Genomic DNA, 14,449 nt, shown 5'->3' with positions numbered 1-14,449 from the left:
TCCCCGGGGGGGGGACACGGACACACGCGGGGGGGGGGGGACACACGCGGGGGGAGGCCTGGGCTCTGCCGCAGCGGCGGGGTGACCTTGCGCGGGGCGGGTGTCCCCGAGTGTCCGTGTTCCCCCCCCCCACCCCACGCCGTGCCCCCCGGTGCCCCCCGCGGCGGGGAGGGGCCGGCCGCGGCCCCCGCCCAGCTCCCGCCCGCAGCCGGGGCCGGGCCGGTCGGTGCGGGGCGGCCATAAATCACGGCGGGCAGAGCCCCCGCCCCGCCGCCACCCTCCCGCCGCCGCCGCCGCCGCCGCCGCCCCGGGGGGGGGGAAGCCGGGGGGGGGCAGAGCCCCGCCGCCCCCGCCCCCCAGCCCCTGCAGATGTGGCGGAGCGGCCCGGCGGCCCGGCAGCGGGGGGGTCCCCTCCGCCCAGCCCCGCTCCCCGCCCGCCGCTGAGCCCCCGCCGCAGGTACGGCCGCGCACCGGGCACCGGGCTTTGTCCCGCGTTGGGGGGGGGGTGGGTGAGGAGGATGCTGCCATTGCGGGGGGGGGCCCTTGGCTCGGCACCTGCAGCCCCCCCCCCCCCAGCGGGGAGCGGGTTGGGGGGGGACGTGGCCCCGCTGCACCCCGGGGGTGGCGGGAGCGCGGGGGGGGTCCCCTTCATCCCCACCCTGTGTGTGTCCCCCCCCTCGGGTGTCCTGACCTTGGCGGCGGGGCGGGGGCCTGCTCGGGGACCCACCCGTGTCCCCACCCGTGTCCCCAGCGTTTCGGGAGGGCAGCTTTTGGGTGGGGGCCGCGGGGCAGCCCCATCCCGGTCACCCCCTTGTCCCCGCCGCCGGGGGGCTCGTGGGGCCGCGGTGTGGGGTGGCCGAGCTCGGGCTGCGTGGGTGTGGAGGGGGGTTCTGGGAGGGGGAGGGGGGCGGCTCGGGTGACCCCCCGTCCCCGAGGCACCAACGGGGCTGCCAGAAATTGTCCCCCAGCGTCCCCGAGCGCCGCGGCGGGGGCCGTCCCCTGTCCTGCGTGGAGAAACCCTGCTGCGAGCAGCCACCTCCCCTTCCCGTGCCTTTGTCACCCTGCTGTGACCGTGTCCCCCCGACCCGGGGTCCCCGTGTCCCCAAGGGTCCGATCCGGTGGGCAACAGTGGACCAGCCCCGCTCGCGTCCCCGCTCTGCCCGGCCGTGTCCCCGTGTGGAAGTGGCAGGCCGTGGGGCTCCTCCTTGGGGAGTGGGCTGGTCACAGACCCCGCCGGGGTCCATGGCACCGGCTTGGGGACAAGGGGACCAGAGCCGCGGCCACCCGTGGGGACACCGTTGGGGGCTGCCATCAGCCCGTGGGTGGCGGGGGGACGGTGAGAAGCAGGACACGGGCACCAGTGGGTCCGGTGAGGAGCGGCTACGCCCACCCTGCCCGGAGTGGGACGGGACGGGACGGGAGGGGACGGCGGGTCCCGGGTGGCCGTGGGGACGGTGACAACCCTGGGGTCACGGGGCCTGGCATTGGCATCCCTCGTCCCTGAGCCCACGGGTGGGTTCTGTGTGCCCGCGCTGTTCCTGGTGGGATTTTTGGGACTGGGTGGGGGGACAGCCCATCGTGCCAGCGACGGGGGTGGCCCGGAGCCCTTGGCACCCCGCTGGCTGCGCCGGGGTCACCGCGGGTCAGCATGGGGGGACCCCAGCCTGGCCGGCAGAGCCCAGTGGGCTCCCGTCGCGCCCAAGCCCCCACCCGGACTGGGAAGCCCCTGGGCCCAGCGCTGCGCCGGACTGGTTTGAACTGGTGTGGGGCCGGAGGGGAAGCTGGGCTGGGGCCCGGCTGGCAGCGCCTGGCGCGGGCAGGAGAGGCCTTGGGGCGGGGGGGAGAGGAGCAAGCGGGGGCCTCGCGCGGGGGCCGCAGGTGCTGGGGCGTCCGGCCAAGCGGGGGCTCGGTCGCGGTCCCCGTCCCGGCGGGGCCCCCCGCGGCGTCCCAGCCCCGCGCAAGGGTCGGTTCCCAGCAGCGCCGGCGAGGGCCGCGTGGTTTGGCAGCCGCCGCGCTGGGAACCCTGGCGTCGGCGGCCGGAGGCCCCGTTCCCACCCGCCCCGCCCGGCCACCGCCTGCTGTGGGACCCCCAAACTCTGGCCCCCTGGGGATGCGGGGACCTGGCCACCGAAGCGGGACCAGCCCTTGATGGCCCCACTGTGGGACCCACATCTCTAGGGGGGCTTAGGGGGCCCCCATCCCACAGCTGGGGTCCCACTCCGACATCCCAGCAGTGGGGTCCTGCCCCCATCCGTCTGTCCTCGAGCTGGGCTGTGGGGCTGGGATCCACGGGGGGCTTGGGGCGGGGACCACGGGGGGCAGGTCTCACTGTGGGGCACAGAGTGGAGAGCAGGGACCCCGCTATGGGGCAGGCCCCGTGGCCGTGGGGGTCAGGAGGGTGGCTCTGCCACAGGGTATCGGACCCTGCTATGGGGCGGGCCCCACAGCTATGCGGGGAGGGGGGGCGCAGGCAGGGACCCCCCCACTGGAGAGCAGGCACCCCGCTATGGGGCAGGCCCCACGGCCATGGGGGGAGCTCAGGGAGGTGTCCCTGCGCAGGGCAGCCTGCTATGGGGCAGCTCCTCCAGCCGTGGGAGCTTGGGACAGGGACCCCCCATGGGGCTGGCCCCACAGCCAGGACGGGGGCACGGCTGCCGTGGGGCGGGGGTGCAGGCAGGGGGTCCCCACGCCCCCCCCCCCCGGCCCGGCCCCCGCGCCCCCCGCAGCTCCTCCGCATTCCTCAGCGTCTGAGCTGGGCTGGACCCCCGCCAGCGCAGGGGGGCCCCGCCGGCGGGGCAGGGCGGGGGCCCGGCCCCCCGGGGTGGGGTGGGGATATGGGGGGTGGAGGGGGGGGGACACGACCCTGCTGCCACGTGTGCTGGGTGCGCCGTGCCCCCCGACACGGCCCCTCGGCCACCCCCACCCTGCCCCGGGCCATGCAAGAGGCCGGGGCGGGGGGGGGGAAGGGGGGGCACAGCCGGGGGACAGGAGGCACCGATGGGGGTGCTGAGGTTCGGGGTTTGGCGCTCACTGCTGCACTGAGCTGCCCGTTCTCAGCCAGACGTGTGGCGGCTGAGCCATGGGGGGTGGCAGTTTGGGGGGGGTCCCGTGCCACACCATGCTACGCTGTGCCGTGCCGTGCCGTGCCGTGCAGCAGGCAGCGGCGGCGTTGGCCAGCGGGGAAGGGGCCCCGGCCGGGGAGGAAATTCTGCCGCCTCCGGGGCTCGGCCGCCCGGGTCACCGCCGGGCTGGTGGCCACCGCCGCCCTCCGCCGCCGCTGGGAAAGGCCTCGCCGGGGCAGGCCCGCGGGGACGGGGAGAAGGATGGACGGGGGCGGGGGGGGGGGGTGGTTTGGTAACCGGCCAAGGGGCTGCGCGGGCGCCGGGGGGTTGGCAACGCGGAGAGGAGGCGGTGGGGACGCCGCGGGGGCCCCCGGTGCCGTGCCCTGCCCTTTGCCCGCCGTGGGATGGCACGGTCCCCGCGCCAGCACCACGGGACGGGCACGGCCGGGGGGCTTGGGGTGTCAGCGGTGCCCCCCGATCCCCGCGGTGACCCCCCCCCGTCCCCCGCAGCGCCCGCCCGGCACCATGCACTCGCTGGAGGAGCCGCTGGACCTCAAGCTGAGCATCTCCAAGCTGCGAGCCGCCCGCGAGAAGCGGGGTCCCCCCGGCCCCCGACCCCGTGCTCCCCAGCGTCCGGACGCCCCGCCGGCCGGGGATGGCCGAGGGGGGAACCGGGGGGGTCGCCGTGCCGTGCCGGCCTCGCCGTCCCCCGGCCTCCTGGCGCGCTCCCGGCTGGCGGAGCCGCGGGACGGGCGGTTCCCCGCCGTGCCGGTGGTCGACCTCAGCCTCTCGCCCCGCTCCGGCGCGGGGTCTCCGGCCGGCAGCGCCTCGCTCTCCCCCGAGCGCCAGGGCGGCGGGGACCTGCCCGGACCCCTCACCCCCCACGTAAGTACGGCCGTGTCCCCCGTCGTCCCCCCCCGTCCGTCCCCCCCCCCGCCCCGAGGTGTCCCCAGCAGTGGGGACGGTGCCCCCGACCTCGGCCGCCTGCCCGGTGGGGCCGGTGCCGCAGCCCCCCCGCCCCCCCCGCGCAGTGTGTACACACACCCCGGGGTCAACGTCCTGCCGGCCCCCCTGTGCCCCCCCCCCGATCCCAGTGGCATCCCCTGGGGGGCGATGGGGGGGCTCCGGGGGGTTCTAGGGTCCCTCGGGGTCTGGGGTCCCTGGGGGGTCTCCATCCGGCTCGACCTCGTCCCCCAGGATTTCCAGTCCCTGCGCTACATCGACGGCCTCCCCAGCTCCTTCCAGTTCTTCCTGCCGCTGGGGGCGGGGGGGGGGCTGCACTTGCCCCCCGCCGCCTTCCTGCCCCCCACCAAGGAGAAACGCCTGCCCCCCGAGCTGCCCCTGCCCAAGCAGCTCGTCTGCCGCTGGTCCAAGGTCAGCGGGGAGGGATGGGGTGGGGGGAGGCACTGGGGGGGGGTATGGGGGTGGGGGGGCACCCGCAGAGAAGCTTTATGGGGCTGGGAGTGGTGGAGGGAGCTGGGAGACCATGCGAGGATGGGGGCTGGGGGGATGGCATGTGGGCATTTTGGGTATGAGAAGAGGATGTGGGGCTGGAAGGCTGTGGGGCTTGGGGGGGCGAACATGGGGCTTGGGGGGCAAGTGGGGACAGCTGATGGTTGGAGGGGGTGGGTGGTGGAGCTGGGGGCCATGTAGGGGGGGCGGGGGGTTTAATATGGAGCTGGGGGGGGGTGTGCGGATGCTTTGTGAGGCTGATAAAAGGCTGGGAGCTCACGTGGGGGCATCGCTGGGGGGGCACAGGGGCGTTTTGGGGCTGGGGAGGGGATGTGGGGCTGGAAGGGGAGCGATGGGGAGCTGTGCAGAGATACTGGGGCGGGGGGTCGTGCAAAGTGCCATTTCCATCTCCCCAGATGCTGGGGGGGGGGACAGGGGGGTGGTGTGGGGCAGGGGCTGGCGCTGCTGGGGGTCCCGGTGCCCACCCCCCCGTGGTCCCCTGACCCCCAGCCTCCCGCCCGCAGTGCAACCAGTTCTTCGACCTCCTGCAAGACCTGGTGGACCACGTCAACGACTTCCACGTCAAACCCGAGAAGGACGCAGGGTACTGCTGCCACTGGGAGGGCTGCGCCCGCCACGGCAGGGGCTTCAACGCCAGGTGGGCACGGGGGGGGGGGCTTCAGGCACTGGAGGGGGGGGCTGCTCTGAGTCACCGTGGGGAGACAGGAGCCCAGCACCGTGGGCTGGGTGAGGGGGTCTCCATCCAACCGGCTCTCTGCTGCAAGGTCCTGGATGACCGCTCCAGGCTGGGTGTCCCTGTCCCCCCACCCCACAGCCAAGGCACAGGGTCAAGGAGACGCCCTGGGCGCCAGGGCTGACCCCCCCCCACCCCGACCCCAACAGGTACAAGATGCTGATCCACATCCGGACGCACACCAACGAGAAGCCGCATCGCTGCCCCACCTGCAACAAGAGCTTCTCCCGTCTGGAGAACCTGAAGATCCACAACCGCTCGCACACAGGTCAGCGCCGGCCACCGCGCTCGCCCGGGGCCGCGGGGAGGCTCGGGGTGGGCTGGGGGCGGGGGGACGGGGGAGCGCACAGGGGACCCGGCATGCCCCCGGCAGACGCGGCGCTGTGCCGTCCCGCAGGCGAGAAGCCCTACATCTGCCCCTACGAAGGCTGCAACAAGCGTTACTCCAACTCCAGCGACCGCTTCAAGCACACCCGCACCCACTACGTGGAGAAGCCCTACTCCTGCAAGATGCCGGGCTGCCACAAGCGCTACACCGACCCCAGCTCCCTCCGCAAACACATCAAAGCCCACGGCCATTTCGTCTCCCCCGAGCACCCGGAGATGCTGAAGGTCCACCCGCCTCCCAAAACGCCCCTGGGTTCTGCGGAGGTGCCCTACGTGAACGGGGCGCAGCTCGTGATCCCCAACCCCGCCGCCCTCTTCGCTCCCCCGGGGTTGCCGGCGTTGCCCATCCCTTTGGCGCCGGCGCCGCTCGACCTCAGCGCCTTGGGCTGCGGGGCCGCCGGCCCCCTGCCCGCCTTGCCGGGCCCCGTCTTGCCCCTCAACGGCGGCCCCTTGAACTTGGCCAAGGGCCCGCTGCTGCCCTCGCCCTTCGCGGCGGGGCTGGGGCTGCCCGTCATGTCGCTGCTGGCCGGCGGGGCCAAGGCCGAGGGGGAGAAGGGCAGCGGGGCCGAGGGGCGGCCCCCCAAGGCGGGCAAGGGGCCGGAGAGCCGGAAGGAGAGGGGCGAAAGGACGGAGCCGGGGCGGGCGCGGGTGCCTCCCGAAAGCCTGGCGCTGCTGCCGGGGGCCGTGCTCGACCTCTCGGCCGGCGTCAGCTCGGGGGGCAGCCCTGAGGCGCTGCCCCCCGGCTGGGTGCTCATCCCCCCCGGCTCCCTGCTGCTCAAACCCGCCGCCGTGAATTGAGGGGTGGGGAGGGTCCGACGATGCCCGGGGCCGGCCGCCGGCCTGGCGGGCAGATCCCGCTCCCGGGGGGGAGGTACGGGGGGGCATCACCCCCTCTCCTGCACCCCGCAGCCCCTCCAGGGCCTCGCTCGCGCTTGTAACCGTCACGAAAGAAGAAGGGACTCTTCTGAGAAAAGCAATAATCCCTCGGCGGCCGGAGCCGGCCGTGACCCTGCGCCGGGGGTCCGGGGGGGTCCCCCTGCGCCCCCCCGGCCTGGGCAGCTGGAGACACCGCTATTTATTTCTGAACCAGCCCCCTGCTCTGACGGGGCCCCAGTTGGGCTCATCCTCTGCCGCCGACTTGGCGTCTCCCTGCCCGAGGCTTTGGTGCTGCCGGTGCTGGCACGGGGGGGGTGGGGCCGCAGCCCCCGGCCTCCCACCGTGGGGACAGCGGGGTGACAGCTCGGGGGCCGACTGCTCCCACAGCCCCGAGCTGTGCCCGGCCGTGCCGTCCGATGCCGGCGTGCCCGCGGGCAGCGCCGTGGTCGCGGCACCTCGGCACGGTCGCCGCTGCGCCAGGCCCAGCTGGCTGGGCGCGCGCCGGCCCGGCGCTTGCCCGCAATCTCTCCCGCTCCGCCGTTGCCTTCGTGTCCCCCCACCCCGCGCCGCCTCCCCGGCCCTCCCCGTGACAAGGCACACGGCCCCGTGTGCCGCTCGCCGCGCCGGCTCCGCGCCGGGGCAGAGCCACGCTGTTTAGCTACGTTCATACCTAACTGTGTCCCACAACGCGCATGCAGGCGGCGGGCAGCGCGGGTGGGGCGCCGGGCGCCAGCGGGACGGCTGCCGGTGGCGCGTTGGCACCCGCTGCGCCCCGGCAAGGTTCCCCAACGAGCCCCCCCCCGGGCCACGGGGCAGCGCTGGGGCGGGCAGAGCCCGGAGTACGCGAAGTGGGGTCCCCGTACCTCCCAGTTTTCTCCAAACTGGAGTGCGGGGGGTCTCCCCGCTCCTGCCCCTTCCCCGCCGGAAGGAGCCCCCCCGGCCACGCGTGCCCCGCGGGGAGCCGGTCTCCCCGCCCTCACGCTCCTGGGGCGCGGCGCTGCCACAAGCCCGGCATGGCCGCGGGCCATCGACCAGGCCGCCCCGGCCGGTGTTCGGCGTACATCTCCTCGCTCCTCCGTCGGTTTGTGGTTGCACATTCCAGGGCGTCAGTATTTTAACGGTCTCGAAGTGCCTTTCTATCGTAGTTTCTGGGTGGTTTTTATTTTCCTCCTGTCGGGCTCCATCGCTGTTAGCGTAGCGTTTAAGGACTGCAGAAGTTAAGAGATAAGCTAACGACTATAACACTATATTCCTCCAGGGGAGAGGAAGTTTATTAAGAAAACAATAAAGTGAAGTTGAAGTAAGTTCCTGTTTCGGCCTGCGATAGCGGCGAGGGCCGCGCTGAGCCCGAGGCGGGGGCGCAGCCAGGGGACGGAGGGTGACGGAGGTGATGGGTGCCGTTTCGGGGGCACGGCCGGCTCTGCGTGACGCCCCCGGTGGGTCCCCGTGCCCCCTCACCACCGCACCCCGACCCAGCCGCGGTGGGAGAAGAGCGACGGCGCGGAGCTCCCGGCACTGCTGCGGGACGCAGCCAGCGCTATCCGTGCGCTCCGGCCAAGAGCGCCCGAACCCACCACAAAAATAGCTCCCGTGGCCGTCCCGGGTGCCATTTGAGCCCTGGCAGCGCTTGGCGCCACAGGGACACCCCTTCGGCCCCAGCCGCCTCCCTCCTCCTCCTCCCCGGGGCGCAGAGCAGCCAGGCCAGGCGCTGGAGAACACGGCGTTTATTGGCTACCGATAAGTTAAGGGCGGGGGGCGCGGGGGCGGCGGGAGTCACGTCTCGGCTTTCCACCCCTTCTCCTCGTCCTTGGCCTGGATGCGGAGCTCCTCGTCCAGCCGCTCCTTGGCTCTCACCACCTGCGGGACACGGGGACGGGGTGGCGGGGTGACCCGGGGGGACGGGGCCGCCCCCTCCCCTCCCTCTCTTCCCTCCCATGTCCTCAGGCTCTCCCCCTCCCAAATCCCGGGCTGGGGGCCCTTCGCTCACCTTGGACTGCAGGTAGAAGGAGCCTCCCACCGATTTGTCGTTCACCTTGAACAAGTGGTCGTAGTTCTGCCGAAGAGAAGTCCCCTGTCAGATTCATCTCCCCCGCGCTGCCCGGCCCCCTGCGGCGCTGCTGGAGGTGACGAGTGCTACCCTGGGGGGACCCCAGCACGTCCCCATGTCCCCTTCCCTGAGGGGCACCGCTGGGAAACCTCCAGCCAGGATTAGCTGGGCCCAGGACAGCAGCCGTGCTCCCTCCGGGGACTGACGGTCACCGCCACGCTGTCCTGGGCGCTCCGTGGAGCCCCTACCTTCTGGATCTCCTCCGGGTCGAGGCTGGAGACGTTGAGGATCTGCTGAGCTTCCTGCAGGCTGACGCCAATGATCCTGGAGGCGGCGGCGGACTGGGGCCGCTCCGAGCGCCCTCGCGCATCTGCCGCCGCTCGGCTCGCTGTCCGGAGACACCGAGGGTGTGAGTGTGTGTCCCCTGTCGTGCTGCCCCTCCCCAGGGACCCTCAGGCAGCAGCCCGGGGCTGCCGCGTCCCCGCTCTGCCCGCTGCGGCTGCCGGGATGTGCCGGTGCCTGGGATGCTGCTGGGAGCCGAAACGCCGTTAGGTCGGCGCTGGGACGCGGGCGCTGGCTGTCGCCCTGCGGCAAGCCCGGCAAACGTCCCCCCTCCCCGGGCACAGCCTTCCCGGGGAGCCCGGGGGAAGGGGCCGGGGAAGCGGGGCGCGGCTGGGCCCCGGGCGGGGGCGGGGACGCCGCGAGGTGCGGGGCGGCCTCCCGGCTCCTACCTGCGAACTCCTGGCGCAGCGCCCGCATGAAGGCCCGCCCGACCACCTGGGCTCCCACCAGGATGATCTGCGCCAGGTACTTGGCCTGCGGGGACACGCTGCTGTCACCCCGCCCGCTCGCCGCTCCCCAAACCCTGCCCGGCCCCATCCCGACCCCCGGGGGCCCTGTCCCGGCTCCCGCCTCTCCACCGCCGGGCCACGGCCCCCCACCTAGCGCTCTGTGTCCCCCCCCGGGCCCTGTCCCCTGCCCAGCATTATCCTCCGCCCCCCCGGGCCCCGTCCCGTTGCTCGGGCCCCGTCCCGTTGCTCGGGCCCCGGCCCGGCGCCGCCGCCTCCCCCCGTCCCCCCTCACCATGTCCCCGCCGCCGCTTCCGCCCGCGGCGGTCACGGGGTCAGGGAGCGAAGGTCACAGCGGCCACAGAGACGGCGGCGGCGAGGCGCAGCGCGGCCTCGGCGGGCACAGCGCCCCCTGGCGGCAGCTCCCTCACGGGAGGTCCCGCTGCCGGCTGGCGGGGCTGCCCACGCGCATGCGCAGGCGGCGGGCGAGGCGTAGGCCGCGGCCTGACGGCGGTGCCGGTCCCGTGTGTCCCCCGCCCGGTCCCCGGTCCCCGGTTCCCCCCTCCCCGGCCCGCAGTCACGGCAGGAGACGGGTGCTGGTGCAGCGGCTTTAATAGCGGGGCCTGCCCGCGGCGCGCACGGGGCCTAACGACGCTGCTCGGCCTGGTGCGGGGCGCGACCCTCGGCCCTGCCGCGCCTCCCCCCGCCGGGTCGGGCCCCGCCGCGCCAACTCCTCCTCCTCCTCCTCCTCCTTCTCCTTCTTCTCCCTGCCGAGCCCGGGCGGGTGCGGGGGTCCCCGGCGCGGTCCTCGGTGTGCCGGGCTCCAGCCTAATCCTGTGAGAGGCCCGGTGGGGGTGAGGGGCGCGGCGGGGCGGGACCAACCCGGGGGTCCCGTCCGCACTGTCCCCACGCCAGCACCTACCCACTCGTCCTCGTCCACCCCCTCGAACGAGTCCTGGGGCAGCGGGTCGTCCCGGTTGCCCAGCCGGGCCACCATGGCGTTGAGGAGCTGCAGGGAGGCAGGGCAGAGCCGTGGGGCCCGGGGCATCGCCCCCAGCCCAGGCCCTGCCGCAGGGTGGTCCCGGCGTGCCCCAGCACCCACCTCCTCCTTCTTCTGCTCATCAGACTTCTCCTCCAGGTACACAGACGCAGGGACGAACTTCCGCACCGGAGCTTCTTTCGGGGCCTCGCTCACTGGGAGAGCGGCGTTGCCGTGGGGCAGCGGGGCTCTGCCCCACGGCTGACGCGCAGACACCTCCCGCGCCCATCCTCGTGGGTCCCCGCCCTGCCCCTCTGCGCCCACCTGGCGTCATGTCGGCCGGCCGCAGGCTGGCGCGGCGCTGCTGCCCGTCCTCCCCCGCCAGCCAGGCGCTGCCGCCGAGGGCCGGCTCCCACCAGACGCGGGTCGGCGGGAAGATATCGTCCTGGAAATACTCCTTCTGCGGGGGCGAGGGGCGCTCAGGGGGGTGTCCCTTGCCTCCTATACCCGCCCCCAAAACGCAGCCGGGCCCTCGCCGCCTACCTTGACGCGCGGCACGTGGAACGCCACCGGCTCCAGGGTGCTCTGCCCGAGGCGCAGCGCCCGGGCGAACTCCACCTCCCGCACCTCGCACGCCGTTTTGGGCAGGAAAACGAAGCCCTGACGGGGGGCGGGGGCGTAAGCGGGGCCTCCCGCGGATCTGGCAGCGCGGGCAGGGAGGGGAGGGATGGGCGGCGCGGCCCTGGCAGCCCCCCCCCCCCCTTTACCTTGTGGGGTTCGCTGGAGGTGAAGCTGTTGCACTCCAGGAAATAGGGGGGCTCGGGTGTCACCTCGTAGAGGAACACTCTGGTGTCGCCCTGGGGGTAGAGCGAGATGGGGGCTGGCAGGGGGTGCCCGGAGAGTCTCTCTGCGCTGTTGGGGTGCTGTAGGCAGGTAGCCCCCCCGCTAATTTTTTGCCAGGGCAAAGCCCCACCTTGCCGGTGAGGAAGACGACACCGGTATCCTCATCGTAGAAGGGCAGGAGGGTGGAAGGGGCCACGTCGAGGCCGAGGACGGCCAAGGGTCCCTCGGACACGGCCTGCACCCGGTACAGGAGGATCCTCCTCTCGCTGCGGCTGCGGGGAAGTGACGATGAGGCGGTGGGGGGGAGCACAGCGTCCCCTTGGGGACCCCCTGCCCCATCCTCTGTCCCCCCTTTTTACCTATCGAAGCCGGACACCAGCAGGTAGTCGCCACCGCAAACCCAAACCAGGCGCGCTCCGCGGCCCCCCTCGGGACCCGGCCCCTCCTGCAAGGGGCGAAGGTCACCCCCTCCTCTCGGAGAGAGCTGGGGGTGCGGGCGGGTGCCCGCGGGGGGGGCCCCGGCCCCCCCCGCGGGCACCCGCCCGCACCCCCAGCTCTCCAGCCCGTCCCCACCGCTGTCGCTTGTACCTGTTGAGGCTGAGCGCTGCGCCGGGGCTCGTAGAGCCGTAACCGCCCGTCTTTGCTCACCGTCGCCAGCTTCTTCCCGTCGGGGCTCCAAGCCAGGCTGAAAATCTGGGGAGACGGACGTCGCGTTGTCCCCCAGCCGCCAAACGGCCGTGTCCCCGATTGCGTCGTCCCTTACCTGATCGGCGTGTCCCCGCAGGCACGAGGCTTCCCTCCCGGCGCTCAGGTCCCAAATCCGGACCGTCATGTCGTAGGAGGAGGAAACCAAGAGGTCGGATGCCACGGGGTGGAAGCGGATGGAGTAGATCTTCTCGCTGTGACCTGGCGAGGGTGAGTGCTGCGCGGCCGTCCCCACCTACACCGGGATGGGGGCGTGCGCACCCCCCGCGCGCCAGCTCACCTCGCAGGACGGCTTCGGGCTCCTGCAGCGTCTCCCGCAGCCCTCCCTCGGGGATCCGCCACAGCCGGATCTTGGCGTCTTCGCCCGCTGCGGCCCCAAAATGGATGGGCAGTGGTTAACACGGTGCGCGCGGCGCTGCGGTGGGGCTAGCTAGCGCGCTCTCTCCTGGGGACGACGGCACGCGTACCGACGGCCAGGCGCCGCGGGTCAAAGGGGTCCCAGCAGAGGTCGGCCACCGCGGCGCCGTTCTGGATGGTGGGCACGGCCGCGTCGGGGAGACGGCCGGGCTTGGAGAGCTGCGGGAGAGAGCCAGGGGGTCACCCCGCGCGCCGCGCCCACCGGCGCTGTGCCGGCCAGCGTGCCGCGCCGGGGGTACCTCGAGCACGGCGATCTGGCCGCCGGCGGAGAGCAGGGGGAGGGCGACGCGCTGGCGGTTGGCGCAGAAGCCGTCGCACTCTCCCGGCGTGGTGAGGCTGAGCCCCCGCAGGTTGGTGAGGTGGGTGTCGCGGTGCAGCACCCTGCCCTGCGCGTGCCGGAAGCGGGAGCTGGGCCCTGGCGCAGGCGGGGGACGGGTCAGCGCCCCGGGTCCCCTCCCGGCTGGGGGACGCCGAGCCCGCCCTGCCGCCCGCTCACCCAAAATGCTCTGCAGTGACTTCTGGCTGGGGCTGCTGGCGAAGCCGCTGGAGGGGCCGGTGCTGGCCGAGAGGGAGGTGGCGGCGCTGCCCGGCGAGGCCAGCGAGGATGGCGAGGAGTAGCCGCTGCCCTCCTACACGAGAGAGAGAGCGGGTGGGCAGGGGGTGCCGGCATCCCGGCCCTCGAGGGCGGCAGGGGTCCCTCGGCACCCCCAGGACCCCCGGCGCGCTCCCCAGTGCTCCGCGCTCACGCTGCGGTCGGCGTCGGCGTCGGCGGTGTCGGCTGCCTGCAGCCGGGTGCAGGCGATGACAGGGGAGCTGAAGGTGTCGGTGGGTCTGCGCGCGGGGTGCAGGCTCACCCTCCCCACCTGCCGGCGGGCAGTGCGGTGGGCAGGGGGCACTGGCAGCCCCACCGGTGAGGACGCCCCCCTGGGTGACACCGACCTGCTGGCTGTCCCCCGCCCACCAGGCCTGGGCGCCGGTGGCCGGCAGCGTCCCGGTGCAGTCGGGGAACAGATCCTCATGGAAGTCCTGGATGGACTGCGGGAGAGTGGACGGGGTGAAGCGGGTATCGCCAAAACCCCGCAGCCCCCGTCCCACTGCCCCCCTGCACCCTGCGAGCTGAAGCCCGTAGGCGTCAGACACCGCCCGGTGCTGGGCTGCCTCGCGCGCCCCCAAACGCATCCACCCTCCGAAACAGCACCCAGCGCCGGCGTCGCCCCTCGCAGCGCCCGGGTGGGTGGGATGGCCGCAGGCACCCGTGACGCCGTGCCAGCCGCGGTGCCCCCCCCCCCCCTTACCTTGCGTGGCACCAGGTAGCTGACGGGGACGAGGGCGGTGTCGGTGAGCTGCAGGACGCGGAGCACCTCGCAGGCCATGACGTCCAGCGCCAGGCGCGGCACGGCGCCCAGGCCACGGGTGCTGCCCTCCGTCCGGCACTGGGTCACTGCGGGACGGGCAGGGCGGCCGTGGGGCGGGGGCGAGGCCCCCCCCGGGGACGCGCGGGACGCGTGGGGACGTATCCCGCTTACCCTGGGTGAGCGCCGGCTGCGCGGGTGCCGCCTCGAAGCAGTACAGGAGGTTTTCTCCCTGGAAGAGAGGCGGAGGGGAGGGGACGGGACGTGAGTGGGGGAGCACCCACGTGAACCCCCCCCGCACCCTTCCGTGCCGCTCTGCACCCCGTTGCCGTGGGCCCTCACCTTCCCTGCCAGCACCAGCAGCCCCGTGTCGGCGTCGTACAGCGGGATGGCCGCCCTGCGAGGGAAGGGGGGCGCTGAGCCGGGGGTGCCCGTCGGCGCAGCACCCTGACGGCCGCGGGGCCGGATCCTCGAGGCTGGTGCACGCCCCAAACCCCGTCCTGGGGAAGCGTGGGGCGGGATCGGGCCCTGCTCACGGCCCCCTCCGCGTGCCAGGCTGCTCCCCTGACTTCTGGCTGCCCACGGCACGACCCTCACCGTCCCACCCCGGGGGTGACGGGGTCTGCGGCGGGACGGCGCCCGCCACGAAGCCGTGCCCAGCTGCGGGGCACCCCGCGCCCAGCGACGGCACCCCGGTCCCCGCTTGGGGAAGCTGCCGGCGCCCGCAGGGGAGCCCCGGGGCCGGCTGGGCCGGCTGGGCCGGTTCGGGACGGGCGCGTGGCGCACC

General features: G+C 74.1%; 3 protein-coding genes across 3 annotated transcripts in view; 1 reads left to right on the top strand and 2 right to left on the bottom strand.

The window, feature by feature from the left end:
• The first annotated feature begins 210 nt into the window (after window positions 1–210).
• GLIS2 (GLIS family zinc finger 2) lies at window positions 211–7,835 on the top strand. The gene is made up of 6 exons (XM_086759387.1): window positions 211–457; window positions 3,573–3,947; window positions 4,260–4,436; window positions 5,039–5,172; window positions 5,418–5,536; window positions 5,666–7,835. The coding sequence occupies exons 2-6, from the start codon at window positions 3,588–3,590 to the stop codon at window positions 6,451–6,453; spliced, it is 1,578 nt and encodes a 525-aa protein (XP_086615513.1). The 5' UTR covers window positions 211–457; window positions 3,573–3,587; the 3' UTR covers window positions 6,454–7,835.
• Window positions 7,836–8,240: 405 nt separating this feature from the next.
• PAM16 (presequence translocase associated motor 16) lies at window positions 8,241–9,721 on the bottom strand. The gene is made up of 5 exons (XM_086759388.1): window positions 9,662–9,721; window positions 9,310–9,394; window positions 8,827–8,966; window positions 8,519–8,584; window positions 8,241–8,388 (listed from the first exon to the last, which is right to left on the bottom strand). The coding sequence occupies exons 1-5, from the start codon at window positions 9,662–9,664 to the stop codon at window positions 8,305–8,307; spliced, it is 378 nt and encodes a 125-aa protein (XP_086615514.1). The 5' UTR covers window positions 9,665–9,721; the 3' UTR covers window positions 8,241–8,304.
• A 239-nt stretch (window positions 9,722–9,960) lies between these two features.
• The window catches only part of CORO7 (coronin 7), a 32,700-nt gene continuing 28,211 nt past the window's right edge, over window positions 9,961–14,449 (bottom strand). Inside the window, exons 10-28 of the mRNA XM_086759384.1 lie at window positions 14,005–14,059; window positions 13,837–13,894; window positions 13,606–13,751; window positions 13,250–13,345; window positions 13,057–13,173; window positions 12,807–12,939; window positions 12,550–12,725; window positions 12,361–12,469; window positions 12,174–12,260; window positions 11,952–12,094; window positions 11,777–11,881; window positions 11,548–11,633; window positions 11,319–11,460; window positions 11,113–11,202; window positions 10,889–11,005; window positions 10,670–10,805; window positions 10,469–10,560; window positions 10,289–10,375; window positions 9,961–10,200 (exon numbers count right to left, since the gene is read on the bottom strand). Of these exons, the coding sequence (XP_086615510.1) occupies window positions 10,195–10,200; window positions 10,289–10,375; window positions 10,469–10,560; window positions 10,670–10,805; window positions 10,889–11,005; window positions 11,113–11,202; window positions 11,319–11,460; window positions 11,548–11,633; window positions 11,777–11,881; window positions 11,952–12,094; window positions 12,174–12,260; window positions 12,361–12,469; window positions 12,550–12,725; window positions 12,807–12,939; window positions 13,057–13,173; window positions 13,250–13,345; window positions 13,606–13,751; window positions 13,837–13,894; window positions 14,005–14,059 (1,981 nt within the window). The 3' untranslated portion in view covers window positions 9,961–10,194. The remainder of the gene's footprint in view (window positions 10,201–10,288; window positions 10,376–10,468; window positions 10,561–10,669; window positions 10,806–10,888; window positions 11,006–11,112; window positions 11,203–11,318; window positions 11,461–11,547; window positions 11,634–11,776; window positions 11,882–11,951; window positions 12,095–12,173; window positions 12,261–12,360; window positions 12,470–12,549; window positions 12,726–12,806; window positions 12,940–13,056; window positions 13,174–13,249; window positions 13,346–13,605; window positions 13,752–13,836; window positions 13,895–14,004; window positions 14,060–14,449) is intronic.

The sequence above is a fragment of the Chlamydotis macqueenii genome, chromosome 15, assembly GCF_036417535.1.
Source record: "Chlamydotis macqueenii isolate bChlMac1 chromosome 15, bChlMac1.mat, whole genome shotgun sequence".
NCBI lineage: Eukaryota > Metazoa > Chordata > Aves > Otidiformes > Otididae > Chlamydotis > Chlamydotis macqueenii.
This window is presented reverse-complemented; position numbering and strand designations above follow the sequence as displayed.

Coding starts and splice junctions, on each gene's coding strand:
- PAM16 (XM_086759388.1), bottom strand. Junction 8,585..8,826: donor ACCCGGAGGAGATCCAGAAG/GTAGGGGCTCCA, acceptor TCTCTTCGGCAG/AACTACGACCACTTGTTCAA. Junction 8,389..8,518: donor CCTTCTACCTGCAGTCCAAG/GTGAGCGAAGGG, acceptor CGTGTCCCGCAG/GTGGTGAGAGCCAAGGAGCG.
- GLIS2 (XM_086759387.1), top strand. CDS start 3,588: ATGCACTCGCTGGAGGAGCCGCTGGACCTCAAGCTGAGCATCTCCAAG. Junction 3,948..4,259: donor CCGGACCCCTCACCCCCCAC/GTAAGTACGGCC, acceptor CTCGTCCCCCAG/GATTTCCAGTCCCTGCGCTA. Junction 4,437..5,038: donor TCGTCTGCCGCTGGTCCAAG/GTCAGCGGGGAG, acceptor TCCCGCCCGCAG/TGCAACCAGTTCTTCGACCT.